At 44.0% G+C, this 17532-nt stretch overlaps 1 protein-coding gene and 1 long non-coding RNA gene across 3 annotated transcripts in view; one reads left to right on the forward strand and one right to left on the reverse strand.

Moving 5' to 3' along the window:
• LOC310842672 overlaps positions 1 to 17532 on the reverse strand; it is a 461768-nt gene that overhangs the window by 155733 nt on the left and 288503 nt on the right. The window lies entirely within an intron of this gene.
• DSCAM (DS cell adhesion molecule) overlaps positions 10947 to 17532 on the forward strand; it is a 327203-nt gene continuing 320617 nt past the window's right edge. Inside the window, exon 1 of the mRNA XM_083734745.1 lies at positions 10947 to 11782. Coding sequence (XP_083590871.1) covers positions 11740 to 11782 — 43 coding nt within the window. The 5' untranslated portion in view covers positions 10947 to 11739. The remainder of the gene's footprint in view (positions 11783 to 17532) is intronic.

Consider the following 17532-nt stretch of genomic DNA (forward strand, 5'->3'; position numbering starts at 1 on the left):
GAATCTATCATAGTTATCTCTGCAAAGCAATTTTTGGAATAAAATGTGGTGTAGCCCTTAATAAACAAAGGATTTTAGATCTACCAAAGAAAACAAACAACAGACTAGGGCTGAGCAATATCTGGTTTTCAACATTGTGATGTTTCAGTAGCTAAACATGATATTAGAAATGCAAAAATGACACGCAAAAATGACAAAATATACATTTGGGAGGAGGCATTGGATAGGACAGTGGACTCCCTGTATTCCGCGGATCCCCAGGGGTCCTCAGGCGCCTAACTGGGAAGAACTGAACTCAATAATTGCACAAGTGGAACAACTTCTGCTTGTGCAATGGAACTCTCTCCCACCTCCACATGCTCATACCACCCCCAAATGTGCTCCAGAGAGTTGGTGGAACCCCCACAACAGATTTAGGGGTGCATGGAGGATGAGAGGGGGTTCCAATGTGTAAGTGGGCATCATCCCACTTACCGCCCTGTGGAACACCCTCCCATCAGATGTCAAGGAAATAAGCAACCATCTGACTTTTAGAAGACATCTGAAGGCAGCCCTGTACAGGGAAGTTTTTAATGTTTGATGTTTTATTGTATTTTTAATATTTTGTTGGAAACCGCCCAGAGTGGCTGAGGAAGCCATATGGGTGGAGTAATAAATATATTATTATTATCCTGCTCGCTTGAAGAGTTGCTTAGTGTTACTTTCGATAGCAACTCCCTGCATTGTTGTTTTCCTTAAAAAAAATAAAGGGACCAATGGCATGGTGGGTAACTCATGACTAAAATCTCTGCTCTCTCGTAACCAGGCATCATACCACCGGTGTGCATGGCTCTGTATGTAGGCCAAATAATGAGTTGAATCAGGTTGATCTGCAGCTTCCCCCTCCTGAGTTGAAGTGTGATGTAGAGAACACTTCCAGGTTGGATCAGGTCCTCCACATAGCATCATTTTGCTTTGTTTTGGTGCTTTTCTGTGCCATATACACCTCTATATTTTTCTGTATAGGATCTGTTTTTCTAGATTTTTGGGCTTTCCAAGAAATGAGACTGTCTAAAATCTTGCCTGTGGAGTGCTGAAGAGCTCTGGATGTTCTTTTGTCAAAGCACAGTTGTGGTTGAGTTTTTAAAAATATTAGAATCTTCATTTAAAAACAAACCCAGAGCTCTTCAGAACTCTGCAAGTAGTATTCTAGAAAGACTTACATTGTAAGGTTCTTTGGAAGTCTGTAAAGGACTGTTGGATGGCACAAACAATCACTTGAAAGAGGCTGGCACAAAGCTGCTATTATTATTATTATTATTATTATTATTATTATTATATTATTATTATTATTATTATTATTATTATTATTATTATTATTATTATTATTATTATTAAAAATGTGCAATCACGAATATACACCACTCAACAAAGTCACAGAGGAACTCAGAAACAGCTTTGATAGGTTTTTTTCCAGAATGCCTGGATACAAGGCCCATTTTAGGGCTTGTATACATCCCTTGTACATGCTGTACATGTTGTCCCCATGGGGAAAATTATGGTCTTCGGATGGGTTTCAGTCATGAAGGCAACATAGAGGGAAAGGTTAACAATCCCCTCCTCCAGCGCTGCATCTAAAATAAGTTGTCTACATGGCAGGTGCTTTTATTTTTCAAGCCACAACGAAATATGGCAAATTCTGTTCACAAATCTGTTGTGTTGCATCAAATCTAACATTTTAAAACATAATTTGCTTCGGATGTTTTAAACACTGATGTTAAAGTGTAAATGCAACTAATCATACACAGGAAGAAACCGTGGTTGTTTGCAACCCCCGTGGAATGTGCATTCCCTGGCAAACTTGGGTTTACCTCTGTATAATGTGTGAAAATGTCCGCAGCCTCATCCACTCCCCTCTATCCCACCCATATAATTTTGTTGTACTTAATGAAGTCCTGGTTGTTGAGATTCCCACCCTTTTTGCCTGACCTTATAAGGAGTTGAGGCTTGAATATTCCAGGAAATTATATAATAAGAGTGTTTCTCTTTCAAGATATGCAAGATTACAAACTTTCTTTGTTGGCCACAAATCCACTTAGAGAAATTTGCAAGTAGGGAACCATAGTAGTCAACCATGTTCTACAGTAAGGTAGGCTGGGGAATTAAGGGGAAGCAAGGCTGTGCCATTGCCCCTCTGTCCCCCAATCCACCAACATCCACACTCAATGTCTCTATTTAACCTCTTGTCTCCTGTCAGGGCTGTCTTAAGCATATGCGGTGCCAGGGTGCAAAGATCCGCCTGGAGCCCCCTCCCCCAGGTTGCCCAGTCCCAGGCGCACAGGAGGGCGGAGCTGGCCCCCTCATTATCTTGCTGGCTCGCTCGCCCCCAAAATTGCAGCACACAGCAAAAGAGTCTGCCATGGCGTTCCAACCCACGGGCGGGCTCTTCCCCAGACTCAGCTCTCTGGCCCCAGACTCTCCTCGCGCCCTTGAGAGCCTGTCGCCTGGGTGCCCCACACCCCTAGCACCTATGGGTAAGACGGCCCTGTTTTTTGTTTTGTTTTTTGCCATAATGGTAGACATGTTTTTGTGTATGTGTCAGTAGGTATCATATCCCTTTCTTCACTGTTGAATGGCGGATGCTGCTGACAGCTGGTCCCTTCCCTTGATATTTTTACTTTGTGCATCTGGAATGGGGAATTCATCTGAAAAAATCTCTCTCCTGCAATTAGTCTGTCAGATGGGACCACAGATAGCTTATGCAGAATGGATTTGAGGAGTCCTTGTGAAGGAATGTAGCGTTGAGATGTTCAGGTTTATTAGGGCCATTCACGTGAAAATAAGCCATCTGTTAATCAAATTCCCTCTCTCCCCACACCTATAAACAAAGCACGACCAATGGTTGTTGTGCCCACTGAGTTATGTACAGGTTGTGCATCTAGACAAAGATGCTTGATTCTCTTTTCTCACTGGCGGGGATGTAAAATATTTGCTAACTCCACATCATGAGCTTTGCTTCTGAGGGAAAGGGTCTTTTATCCCCGACAACCCAACCAAATCCATATAGTCTTCAGTCTGTGTCATGTGCAGCATGCATTAGTATGGAACAGGACTACTTGGCTGATCTTGCTTCCAGCATTGCACCCATGAGCCAATTCTACCAGGGCACCTCCAAAGGACCCCCCCTCCCCCTTTTGAGCAGCTTTGCATGTAGTGAATCTGCACAGTTGGGATGGCTGGCCAACTGGCTATTCCAGTTTCACAGAGTCCCTACACACAAGCTGTGGCCCATGCATAGGAACTCCATTGAAAATGTCTGCACTCAGCACATGGATGTTGGAGTGTGAAGCTAACTCTTAGGGGCTCCATGTTGGGAGCAGGTCTAGAGATGCTCCTGCATTTCCTCGCAAATGCTCTTCCTGCAAGTAATCTGTAATCGTGACTTGAGTACTGCGTAATGGCTAAGACATGTGTTTGTGGGCAGGTTTGTACTATCTGTGTATGGGTGCTCTGAAATTTAAATCCACATAATAGGGTCCTGTCTGTGATGTCCTCCCACGGACAACATTTCTGTGCCTCTGCTGTTTTGAAAACATGCTGCATGTGAATACCTATTTGAAGTTGACAAAATGGCAGCCATATAGAAACCAAGATGGCTTTTCATAGTAGTGGTGCCACCTGATGGTTTACACATAGTGGTGTTGCATTCTGGAAGATTCCTACAGCAATGCGAGAGACAAAGCATCTGAAGGCCTACAGTTATAGGGCTTTTTTGTTGAGCTAATTGGATCAAGAATGATACAAAATGGTATACCAGAGAGAAAAGCGGGGATAAATTCTGCAAAGGTAGCCCTATCAGGTGAGAAGGAGAGAAGGCAATTTGGGGGAAGGCTTGGGCAACCAGGCTACAAGAGTACAACAATCTTGAAACACTGTCAGTGTGGAAATCTTTGTATTAAAAACTCAAAATTTGTTGTTGTTGGGATGTGTGTGTGTGTGTGTGTGTGTGTGAGAGAGAGAGAGAGAGAGAGAGAGAGAGAGAGAGAGAGAGGACCCTCACTTCAGCCTTGGCTTTCTCCTGCATTGTTACCTCCTTTTCCCACAGTAGTAGGTTAAGTACGCTGGAATAAGTTCTGTGAGACTTTTTTTTTTTAATGGACATGTATAGAATTGCACTGATAGCTACAAAAAATTGCCTGACAGTCTGCTGCTGCTACAAAGGAGGAGCTATGTGACAGAAGACCTCCTTGCATAGAAAACCCAGTCTTCAAGGCAACACAGTGCGATAAAGCTGAGGGAAAGGGAAAACCTCTCTAAAAAGCCATCCAGACTACTTCATTCCCTCGTACCTTGCTTGAGAAGTCACTGCCCACTTTAGGTGCTAGGGCTTATGATTTCAAAACCACCTGGCGGTTGATGTACTTAGGGTTGTCATATTTTAAAAAGTGAAAATCCGAACACAAAAGTTGTTGAGCTACTTTTAAGGAAGGTCGCCAATTTAAGCACTGCTTTCAACTATCAAATCCTGACAATGTCTGTGAAATTCTATATGTGTGGCCACCCTAGTATACTGAATGTATGTTTATGTGGCCTGTAATGGATCAGTCCCGTTTCCCCCTGTGGTACTTAACTGGAGTGGTTTAGTCTGGTTTGTTCCATCTATCTTAGTATATGTTAGAGCAAGTAGTATATTGCATGGGCTGCTCTGCTTTTCTAAGAGAGAGCTTGTGTTTTTGTGTTGTTCGTAATAAAAGGAAAATGTTTATCAGCCTATTTGTAACCCATGGAGGCATGCTGTCCTAAGTACTCTATCCATGGGACCCTGGGACAAAGATGCAATGCTATATGGCCAGGGGAGGGCTGGAAGAATTCAAGTGGCTAGGGGGCTGGAGCCTGATGTGCCTTCTTGTTTCTTAGGCTGGGGGTGGAACTTGGTGAGTCAAGGAGAAGATGTACAAGTGCCCCTGGTAGCTCAGGCTTTGGAGTCAAAAGGAAAATGTTTAAAAACCACTAGTTAAAAATATTTGGCTTATTAAACAAAATACTTGAGGCTGAAACCCAGCCCAACACTACTACCTAGGTGGGTAAGATGACCTGACTGCTACAACCTGCTACTGTGCTGCCCAGCACTAAGCCACTTATGGATTTTTGCCTGTTTGCACTTGGGAGCTCTGTAATTTTCTAAAAAAGATGCAATGGTTCAGGAAGTAAGGTTCCAATAGAGCTCCTGGTTTCAAAGTCAGTTCTGTGGCTGACTCTGATAACAGCTGTATACTCCAGAGCTAAATGTGCCAGAACAGAGCAATGGAGAGTAGATAGTCCATCTGAAGTGTGTGTTGAAGGAGGGAAAAGACTGGTTGACTTAGTGGGATGGCTGGCTGCCATTTCAGTTGCAAAATCAGGAGGGAACTGGGCTCACTGTGTAGCTGAAGAGAGTCACTTCTGTACAAAGAGATTGCAAAGATTCACTTCTGTACAAAGCAATACCAAAAGAGCTGTCTCCATAATGGTGTTGTGTCACATGCATTCAGATTAATAGAACGTGCCCATTCTGAGCTGGCAGTGACTAGCTAGGAAAGGATCTTCAGCCTGTGATACACTCAAGTCTGCCTGGGAAAAGGCTCTACATGTGCCTTTTCTTCATTCACATAGGGATCCATATGAGGAGTGATCCTGAATGAGCCAGGATCTCTCCCTCACATAGTGTACATTGATTCTCCCCAATCCTTGGGGGGAATTTGCAAGGATAATTACCCTCAATCATCCTTGTTTTTCCTTCACCAACGATCTCCTGCTGTCATGGGAGCTGGCTCCATTAAGGCAGAGTGGAACCAGAAGCTTGAATGCCAGTTGTATGTGTGTGTGAGGGGGTCGTGGCCATTAGCTGTGGGGGCACCAGGAGTGGGGCTAGCTTAAGCAATCCTGTAAGTCCTCCCTCCTGTGTTCCTTGAACAGTTGGGAGTTCATCTGACCCCCCCCCCCATGATCCACGGGAAGGTGGAGTTAGAAAAGGGCTGTCAGTTGTAATCAGTTGGTTTATTAAACAAAGCTATAGTTGAGTAACTGTGGTGAAAGTTACAGATAAGGCTTTGAAATCTTTTTAAAGGGTTTTTGGTTCCAGTATGTCAGATGTTGTTGGACTACAACTCCCATCATACTCGAGCTTTGGGATCTGCTGGGAGTTAGAGTCCAGCAGTATCTGCAGGGGCACAAGCCCCCCCCCCATCCCTGTAATATGGTTTATTGTTATTATTTTAATAAGACTGTAGTCCCCAAGCACACCTACTAGTCAGCAAACCCCAGTGAAAACAGTGGATCTTCCAAGTTGGTATCCATAGGATTGAACTGCATAGATGGCTTTTTCCCCATCCTATCAGTGAGTGGTAACTTTCATCTTAATAAAGAAGAGCTATCTCTCTGAAGTGAATTCAAACAGGCAGTTATACATAGACTTTAGTAATATTAAAATTTATTCATTGTGATTAATTAGTTAAAAAGGCAAATGAATAACCAGCTAAAATCCTTAATTGCTTAGCACACTATTCATGCGCTATTGTTGTGCATGAGATATATATATCAAAGGTTTGCTTTCCTTGAATAAGTTTCTAATTGTATATCTTATTCTGCATGTCTGCACCGTGATCCACCAGTTTTTTTCAGAGGCTCTGGTCACAGCCACACCATACATTTAAAGCAAATGTGTAAAGCACCCCAAATATTTCTCGGAACTGTAGTTTAAGTGTGCTGAGAATCGTAGCTCTTTAAAGGATAAACTGTGGTTCCCAGTACTCTTTGGTGGAAGCCATGACTGTTAAAATTGCTACAAATGTGCTTTACATGTATGCTGCAGGTGTGACTATGGAACAGAAGCTATAGTGATCACACAGATCATCCATGCCCTGTTCCCTGTGGGAATGTTCAGGGATGCAGGAGAGGATATATTGTGAGATTATATCCTTATCCAACTTGTGCTAACAAGTTCCCAAAATATCAGCAGAGTAAGACATTCCCCTTTTAAGTTCGCAATGGTAACGTGTGCTCAGGTTCGCTAGAACCTCTATAATAATTACTCTGGTAATTTCCCCTTTATTCCCTCTTAAAATACAAGACACGACACAGTCTTTCATAAAAGTATAAAAGAGTTTACTCAGGTTCTGTTCACAATAGGATCCCAGAAGGCAGACAGGCTTGAAAGGTAAAATACATTTAGAATCTATCTTATAGGAAGATAGTTCCTTTCTCCTCTCTTGGCTGGGAGCCAAGAGGGCATCTTCAGCAGATGTTGCTTCTTCGTAGGAAGATGGCAGAGAGAGAGAGAGATGGCTGCCCCTGCCATGTGCTTTTATCATTACCTGCACAGGTGAAGCCACACCCACCTCTGGTCACATGCAGAGGAAGTCTGTCCCAGGAATTTTACCTGCTGGCTGCACAGACATCCCTCCCCATGTCTAAACATGTACACTCTAGGAATGTTGTAATTGACTGCTCCTGTGTTTTACACCCCACATTCCCTTCATTAGAGAAGCTCTATATAAATCATTTCTTCGCTAGAGTTGCCAAGTTTCCCTGCACTTTAGGAGGTGGCTAATCTACCAAAATGTAGGGGTGGGTGGGTGGGCACCAGTACAGTTTCTTGCCGAGGGCGCAAGGTAGCTTAGGTATGCCTCTGCACTGAAGTGATATTGAGGAGGGCTGAATGCTTCTGCTGATATGCTAGTCAATGTGTCCAAAGGTGTCTTCTCCACCTATTATGAAATACATTTATGCAAACTTTGTCTGCACTGATTTCAACAGAACTTATAGATGCAAACTGTTCTGGACAGCAGCCTAAAGTAGCTGGATGATTCAGCTTAATATTCAGCTTAATAAAGGGACAATCTAACTGAAGCTGTTAATCAAATAGTTCTGGCACCACTTCCAGTACTATTAAGCATTTTAGCAAAACTGTCATACTTTTAGTGTGGGGCCTCCCAGGTAGGAATGGATTTGTCCATGCATTGCATATGATCAATCTTTACCACTTGGCCTTTCAAAAGCCGCAGATAATACATGTATGTAGCTTGCAGTACCTTGAGGGATAATATGGTAAATGAATGAATGAATGAATGAATGAATGAATAAATAAATAAATAAATAAATAAATAAATAAATAAATGCCACTGTTTGGCGAGGCCTTGTGGAAAATAACAAGTGAAGGGAAACCGGTAGACCCTTTCCAGTGAGAAATTCTTATGGAGATCTCAGGAATGGGTATAAACTTCATTCCTTCCACAAGACACTTGTGTTCCAGGAAATAAAAACCCGTTCCTCTCCCCACGTGGGATAATAATTGGAACTGTCTGATATCTGATACTGTTGATTAAGAAATCACTCTAGATTCATAGGGTTGGAACCTATTGGCTTTATTGAGAGCAGACCCATTAAAATTAATGAAACTAAATTAGCCATGTCTATTAATTTCAATGGTTCTACTCTGAGTAGAGCTAACACTGAATATAATCCGCAGAGTTGGAAATTGTCTTCATGGTCAATCTAATCCAACTTGGAAAGTTGGTCAATCTAATCCAACTGCAGGAAAATCACTATTACACCATGCCTGATATGTGGACATCTAGGGTCTAATAACAAATGTCTACTCAGGGAGAGTCTTCCACCTTCTGAGGGCAGTCTGTGCCCCTGCCAAACAGCTTGTTACCAACAGGAAATCCTTCCTAATGTTCAGTCAGAATCATTTCCCTTGTACTGTCTGGGTGCTATTCTCTGGACCAACAGAAAACAAAGCTCTTTCAACTCTGTGAAGCAGCCTGCCAAATGTTTGAAGATGGCTTTCACCTTGACTTGGTTTGCATGTCACAGGAAGCCGAACTATGGCTTATTGGGCTGTGTGAACATAATGGCTCCTGGAGAGGAGCTTGTACCTGCTTTGTTCCTCTGCACTCCTCCTAGCACAGCATGGCAGCTAAGCCAGCGTTTGGCTTAGCATGTCATCCAAACCTTGGACTGGAAGGTCACTCTACCTCAACCACAATCTGTAGCTGAATACTGTCCTATGGTTACAGGTTGTGGTTAAGGAGGAGACATCTTAACCATTATCCTGGGTTTGTACAGCACACTATGCCAAAGTTTGGCTTAGTTGCTACACTGAGTTAAAAGGACTAGGTAAAGGTAAAGGTACCCCTGCCCGTACAGGCCAGTCTTGACAGACTCTGGGGTTGTGCGCCCATCTCACTCAAGAGGCCAGGGGCCAGCGCTGTCCGGAGACACTTCCGGGTCACATGGCCAGCGTGACATCGCTGCTCTGGCGAGCCAGAGCCGCACACAGAAACGCCGTTTACCTTCCCGCTGGTAAGCGGTCCCTATTTATCTACTTGCACCCGGAGGTGCTTTCGAACTGCTAGGTTGGCAGGCGCTGGGACCGAGCAGCGGGAGCGCACCCTGCCGCAGGGATTCGAACCGCCGACCTTTCAATCGGCAAGTCCTAGGCGCTGAGGCTTTAACCCACAGCGCCACCTGCGTCCCTAAGAGTTAAAAGGACTGCAGAGGAGCAAAGTAAGGGTGAGCATTTGCACTGTCCCAGTAAGCCCTGGTTTAGTTAAACATGTTACTTCCCATATAAGAGAAAACACACTCTATGCATGGTCTGAGTCACTGTGGCATTAGGTGACTGTAGTACAATTCACAAAGCCCTACACAACTTGGGACTAAAGCACCTTAAGGACTGTCTGATTTCTTATGCACCATCTCAATCATTGAGTTGCTGCTGGGGCACTTCTGGTGGTTCTCCATGTCCCCAGTGTTCAGTTGGCCTTTATTAGAGACCTAGCCTATAGCGTGGCAGATCCTGCCCTGTGGAACCCGCTGCCAGTAGGTTTGGCAGGAATCATCCCTGCCTGAAAAGTTGTTCAGACAGGGCTTTGAAACATGAATTTCTTTTTACCAACCGATATGTCCTGATGCTTTTTTAAAACTGTAATGTTGTCTTTACATTGTATACTGCCTTGCTGTGTTTTTAGGTGCACACAGTCTGTAAATATTTAAAATAAATAAATAAACAGCAGCCATTTTCCTTCATAAAGGAGAAGAGCAGGGTGATAGATTTCCGAAAACTAAACTAACACTTTTGCTAGCCTGTCAGCACATGCAAACATATGAAGTTTTCAAACCTTTAGCAAATTGACAGTGGAGAAACTAGTTGGTTTTGGTTAATGTGTACTCAATATAAAATGTGCTTTTGTTCTGGTCAGTTGAAATTAACCCAAAACAAGTTGCAAAGAGGGGGCTCAGTTTTTAGTCTTGGTTGTCTGCTGGCCAGATTAATTGTCCGAAGATCTGCATATGATATGAAGGCCTGAGCATTTGTTCCCAAAGATTGGATTGAAATGCTGACTTCAACCACTCTTTAATTCTCGGTCCTGAGCTGCTACCTTTGTTGAGGCATTCCAGTCTCTACCTAAGCACTGCAGAAGCCTATGTGCGACGTTTTCCTTTAATATTTCAAAGAACCGCAGTAGAGGTCAGAGGAGAGGCCTGTAAAATCCCCTTGCCTTCAGTTTTCACTTTAATAGGCCAGTCTGGATGTTGTCATGGTAGCCATCTTGAAAATGAAGCCGAGAGTCTGTACTTGTGCGTTTGTGTCACTCTGGGCACGTGTGTGGTTTTCTCCCTTCTTCTTCATTTTTTTTTTTTTTTTTGCAGCCCTGTAGAATCTCATTCATGCAGACGCCATTGGGAGGATAAAAAAAAACAACTACGCAGAAATATAAAACTAATGTTTCAATCTAAATTCAGAGTGGGCCTGCCCTTTGCATCAGAAAACAGGAGTCTTCATTCCCCCTCCCATGCTTATTAATAGAGAACAGGGCCAAAAAACCTCTGCAGCTCCCATAGTTGGAAGTAAATTGCCTTTCTTTTCTTTTCTTTTCTTTTCTTTCACTGAGATGCAAGGGTTAGAAACACAACTCGATCTGCCTTGTGAAAAACGTCGTATGGGCTTGCGGAGCCGCCACCCCCTTGTCAATCCGTTAGTTGCGCTTAAGAAAGCAGGTACTGCTGGGGGAGGCATGGGCAAAGTCGAGAGCGGCCATCGACGGTTCTAGCACCTTCTCCCTCCCTGGCTGCGTCTCGGCTGCCCTGGGGCCGCCGCTTTAAGAGCAGCCCAGCGAGGGCTGCGGCGGAGGGAGGCGGCCGGCTGGCTGGCTGGCTGGCGAGAGGCTTAACCCTTTCGTGCGCTCCGCTCGGAGGCAGCCAAGGTTAGGCGAGGGATCAGTGCGATTGCAGCGGGAGGAGAGCGAAGATGCGCCTGCCTGCCTGCTCGCTGCCTGGCTGTGGCAGCGGTGGCTGAAGCGGGGCGCGCGTCGGGAGCCTGCCTGCCTTCGTCCTGCGGTGCCCGGGCCGGATATGACCGGGCAGGGTGGGCTGCTGCTGTCCTTGCGCTGCTGCTGCTGCTGCTGCCGGGCTGCGTCGTGCTCCTTCTTCCACCTGTGGACCTGCTGGGGCGAAGCTGCAGCGGCGGCGGCGGGCGCGTGGCAGGGCTGCGCCGGGCGCACCTGAGCTGGCGGCCGGTGGGAGCCGCGGGGCGAGGCGCTGAAGGAGAGCAGCGGGCAGCGGCGGCGGCGCCTCTTGGCCGCCCTCGCCCTCCTTCCTCCTGGGAGCGGCCCCCGGAGCTGGACGGAGCTGCTGCTTGGCCCGCTGGCCGCGGGAGAGGCGGCCGAGAGAGAGGCGAGCGAGCCCGTCGCGGCCAGGCTGGCGAGGAGCAGGGGCATGTGGATGCTGGCCGCCGTCTTGCTCCAGAGCGTCCTGAATGGTGAGCGGCGGGCAGGCGGGCGAGAAGGGCGGCGGGGGGAGCCCGGAGGAAGGCAGGGCTGGGGGGCTGCAGCAGCCGCCGGGGGTGCCTCGCCCCAGCATCCTGCAGCAGGTGGGGCGCGGCGGGCAGCACATCGCCCCCGAATGGCTGCCAAGCAGCTCACCTAGGCAAGTGATCCTGAGCGCTATATATCTGCCTCGTTCAGTATCGAGCCATGGCTGATGAAACGAAGAAAACTGCGCCCTTTCCGCCGTGTTAACGGATGCAGGATTGTACCCTACAGGGCATTTATCCGTAGGAAGAGCATGCACCGCAAGCTTCTGGAAGGCTCAGTGTGGGGAAAGCTTTCCCCTTCTTTTCTGTTAATTCTGAGAAGCCGCATCACTTTCTGTGCTTCCATTATACCTTTTGAACTAGTATTTCAACGTTCCGCTGCCTCATCAGACGTTGGGAATGGGGTTTGCTGTGAACTCATCACCCTCATTTATGTAAAAATATGCACTGATAAGCATTACGTCACCTAAAAAAAAAGGCTAGGGAGTCTTTCAATCAATTTCAAAGTTATAGAAGTGAAGTAACAGTGGAAAGGCAAAAGAATGAGCTTTATGTTTCTGCAAAGCTGCTGTTTCTTCATAATGTTTTTCCTGTGCATTTGATCAGAAGTCATGCATTTTTTTTAGAGCCTAGACAAAGTGCTTCTGTGGATGCACAGGTTTCCTTATCCTACTATCGCATTACTTTTAAAGAAAAAACAAACAAACACAGTCAATACCAAAAACCTTAAGTGACGTTAAGGCTTCGAAGGAGGTGAAATAGAAATAATGCCATGCAGAGTGCTGCTGCTGCTGGATGCTCCTGTTCTATGGCATGCCCATTTTTCAAGTTTGAGAACGCAGCTCTTCTTAAAACACATTAATATGCTGACAGTTAAAATGGAAAGATTAAGCACACGATTTCCAAAATAGGCAAAGCAGACAGAATAGAAAAATGTTGCGAGTGAGAATGAATGAGGGAGAGAATTGTAAAGGGGGAAAGTGAGAGATTTTCCTGGAAGATACAAATAATTGAAGCTCCAAGCAGAGGCTGAGGACTGAATGTTGGATGAGGGTGCCTTCAGGTCTTTTCAGCTATAGCATGGATGGAAAAATACACTGGCAGGCAAGGTGTCCTTTAGAATGTGGACAGGCAGACTGAACTTGAAATTAAGCCATGAAGGAATGCAACATAAAATATGAGTAATGAGATGACTGGACTGGTCCTAAATATTTTGACATTTTGGCAGCCTTTGCAATATAAAATGATTAGGACAAAACTCTGGAAATTGTCTTAGCATTAATGGTGATTGCAACAAGTTCTGTCATTAAGATTTCTCTCCTACCCTTGTTTAGAAATATAAAATAGTCTTAGCTTTAGTGACTTTTATAGGAGGAGACCTTTCAGAATACTCATTTAGAGAGGAAATAACAATGAAAGTCTATTTTTAACCAAGATTCTGTGAGCCTACGATAACATTGTAAGAGAACTCACATCAATGGGGTTTAAATTGCATTGTATGACCAAGTTTATTTGGGGGGGCTAGATATGTTAATGTCTTAATGCATTGCACCCATAGCCACATAATAAATATGTTTTTGTAGATAATGTAATAGCAACCCACAAAGGTTAGAGGGTAAAAGTGGATGAGTGTCCTTTTCAATCCATACACCTGTATAATTATTAGAGATTGTATCATAATTTTGTTCTGCAATTAAAAAAGAAAACAGATTGGAGATTTACCTTTTAAAATTCCTTAATTTATGAGGTGCATGAATTGTACCAAAGTATTAGTATACCAAAGTACGTGTGCACATACAAATATAAATAAGTGGAACAAGAACTGTGCATAAAATACAAATTACATCCCTTATGCACAATTCTATATCTTAAAGTAGTAGAAATGTCTAAGACATTTAAGTTAATTTTCTTTAAACATTGATTGAAATTCATGGCTTTTTTCATCTGAATATGCAGGAATGAATACATAAACCAGTAATCAGAATACTTATATTTCTATAAAGCTTCTTTAAAGGTAATATGTTGCAGTACATGAAATAAACTTGTATTATGAGGGAGCTGTTAGGAATGTGTCTAAAAAGAGTGCAATATTATTGAGACCTCACACTTCCCTGATAATAAATGTTGGATCATTCACTCTGATTGAAGTTTTAAATTAATCGAGTAGTTTATTCTTGCTATGATCATACACATCACTGAAAGAAGAATTTAATTTTTTAAACCAATTTGCATGGGCTTGTCTCAGAATTGATTATTTTGTGGCAGTGTTCTTGGCTGTGTGATGGAAAGTCACTCATTTGACTTTTAACACATTGTTAATAATTTTCTTCATTTAGAACTTCTCCAGAAACAATAATGCTATGAACCTTAAAGCAGCTGCAGGCATTGAAGGTTATAGAATTTGTGTCCATGTTTCAGTTCACACTAGAGTAAAATAAGTGTGACATGGAAGGCTAGTGACAGTATTAGTTATGATTTATATTTTACCTAAAATTGTACATTTTTAAAAAAATTGCTGGTCCCAAATCTGCATTTTGCTACCCTAAAATATATGTGTAGGCTTAGGCCTACCATGTTACAATACCAAAATTGCTGTCCATTGTACTAAATAGTAGGTGGATTGGCTACATTCAAAAGGAAGCTCCATAATTAACATTGCTATATTGCAATGGAGAAATGAATAGTTCTTCTTGAGCAAAGTCTTGCTCATTTATTATTTCTAGTTCAGCTCTTAATTTGATTTCTTAAAACACAGACAAAATGTGCTGTTAATCTTGGATGCACATTTTCAGAGCAGTTGTGTCAATCCCCATGACGCTAATAAGAGTCATGCATCTACAGCCTTCTCAAAGCAGCCTTTACAACTTCAACTGCTATGCCAAGGTGTTCTAGAAATGACTATTTATCAAGTGAAGAAAATGTGGGTTTTTTTTTGCAGTTAACGTTGGGCCTTTGTAGATGAAAAATGCTTATTTTAAAATTGACCTTGAAGTACTTGCATGTTTTAAATTTGGAAATTTACCGTAATTTTAGAAACTCTGGAGCTTTTTATGATTGGTAAAACCTGCTAATATTTCTCTGTACAATGCATGCTAATCTAACCTGCTGCCTTTTTTTGCCACATGCATGTGACTAAGGTCCATTGATGCTTGGTTTTTTTAAATAAAAAATCAATGGAAAAAAACTAGGATGTAACCGATAAAGTAGAGGTACTGCTAAAAATAGATTTCCGTTAAAAGAAAATAGACCACTAGGTATCTATAATGCATGAGTCTGTATCTGCACCTGTCTATCTTTTACTGACTGGTTGTGTTCAAAAAAATGTTGCCATATTAGAATATTGCAATCATGGGGGAGGAGCCAAAGTAGAGGAGGAAAAGATGGCACAATAAATTAAATGAGGGCACCAGTGACACAATCCAGAGGAGCATCCATGGAGCTGCAGGGACTGAATGGAGCTTATTCAAAAAATATTAAGATTTCTGCTGATCAGCTGTTTGATGGACAAGCAGGAGGGTGGGGAGAAGAGCCTGAATTCAGCCAGCCCTTGCTCCTCTTCCCAAACAACTGGTGGACGTCACTTGGATATTTGTGCCAAGCTTTTTTGTGCAAAGGCTGCACGCAGGCTGTTGAATATCGAGGGGAGCACCACACCCAAGCCTTGTACGTGCTCATAGTTCCCCTGCAGTGAGAGCTGTTCTGTGGGAAAGGTTGTTTCTAGGCATGCAGTAGCAAATAGAAAAGGGGCATTTTGAGATACCCAAGCCTCTCCAAATATCATTGAAATAATTGGCACACAAATACAGATACTGATACGAGTAGCTGCTTCATAAGGCGTAGATAGTAGGAGGATTATGTGGTCAGTGCTATCAGTGTGGGGAAACCAGTTCCTCTGATCCACACTGACCTGCCATAATAAAAACACATTCCTTCCTAGCAGTGGCTGACCACAGCTGACAGGCATGACATTTCCATTAATTAGGAAGCCAGATGCATTTCAAAGAAGCTATTCTTCTACGTATTGAGTGGTGGTCCAATCACAAGGCACTTTAATGTGCCCCCAGACCTTTTTTGATGGGTTTCGCCAGAGACATAATGAGGCAGTGTGCCATTACGCTGCCTGTGAGGCTGTGCTGTAGGACACTAGTGGGCAGCAAACCACACAAGACTGGGAACACGTCGCCCGAGCAGCAGGCAGAATGGAGAGCAGCTCCTCCGTGGAGGGGAATACACAATCACCTTTTCAGATCCCATCTCTACTTTGCCATTTGGTGTGTCGCTTAATAGAGCGTATGGTTCTGCTTTCTTTGCACTTCCCTTCACCCAGTCAGTGCTTGAATGCTGCTTTTAATGAGGAAGGGAAAGGCAAGAGAGAAGACTTTTGTGTCAAACATGTAAATGTGCATTGCTCTAAGTCGCAGTGAAGGCCAATCAAAAGGAAGGACAGAGGAACTGGTGAGAGGGAAGGCTTGGGAAGCATAGATCCCCCCCCCCCTGCCTTCATGGCTTGTCCTTCAGGCTCTCGGAAGCAGGGCGTTCCACTAATGATATCTGTGTTAGAGAGGAGGATAAGGATGGAATCCAGAGGTTTCAACCCATGAAATGCTATATACGGTAGATAACCAGCCTGAAACAGCAACTGGCAAAGCAGCGTTAAGGAAAGGGGGGTGGCAAGCAATGCAACTCTATTCGAGGTACATTACGTATATTATTTTTGGCAGTGTGGTTTAATTTTGGGCAATATGGTGAAACATTCATCACACTGGATATAAATCTAAACTGGAAGCAATGTATGTTATAGGAACCGTGTTTCTTTTCCTGAAGTACCCAGTATTTTATTTTTTTACATTTACACACCCTGCGTTTCCTTAGTCTAGGTGCTACGCATGGTTCTTTTTGTCTTATCCGCACAACTACTCTGCAAGGCTGACTTGAAATAATAAGTCATCAAGTTCGGGAATGTGAACACTGGTCTCTGGCACGCCAGTCATAACAGCACACTGTTTCTCTTATAAAGGAACGGAGTTATACGAAGCAGTGCTGCATCCTTCATGGTGGTTATTGGTGTAGCAGTTTCAGTGGCATTGACAGTCTTCTGTGCAGTGGCGTAGCGTGGGGGGTGTGGGGGGGGGCGGCTGCACCGGGCGCAACATCTGGGGGTTAGGGTTAGGGGGCGCAAATCCACGGGTTAGGGGGCGCAAATCCACGGGTTAGGAGGCGCAAATCCACGGGTTAGGGGGCGCAAATTACTTGCCTTGCCCCGGGTGCTGACAACCCACGCTACGCCACTGCTTCTGTGTGTTCTGTGTTAGGGCCCACAGGAAGCCTGCCTGTATTTGTATGTATCAATCATTTATTGTATTTGACTAAAATCCATTACAAATCCCTCACTGTATTTACAATATTTGGGTTGCCCACCTGCAAAGTTAGTGAATGAAGGCAAGGATTCTTGCATTGGTATCCTTTATAAGGCTTTGTGTGCATTAGTGTTTCCTCTGCTGCGTTTCAAGTTGGATTTGCATTTTGCTGTACACCAGAGATGGGGCAGAATGTATTCACTTGATGCACGTGACTTGTTTGGTTTCTCCGTGCTTTCAACCCCACACTCCACTCCTAATCTGCACATGCACGATGGCTGTCTCAAATGTACACACCTCAGTTTAACTGTGAAATGAAAGTGGCTTACGTTTTCAAGT

This window comes from Podarcis gaigeae (genome assembly GCF_964106915.1).
Source record: "Podarcis gaigeae genome assembly, chromosome: 4".
NCBI classification, from domain to species: Eukaryota; Metazoa; Chordata; class Lepidosauria; order Squamata; family Lacertidae; genus Podarcis; species Podarcis gaigeae.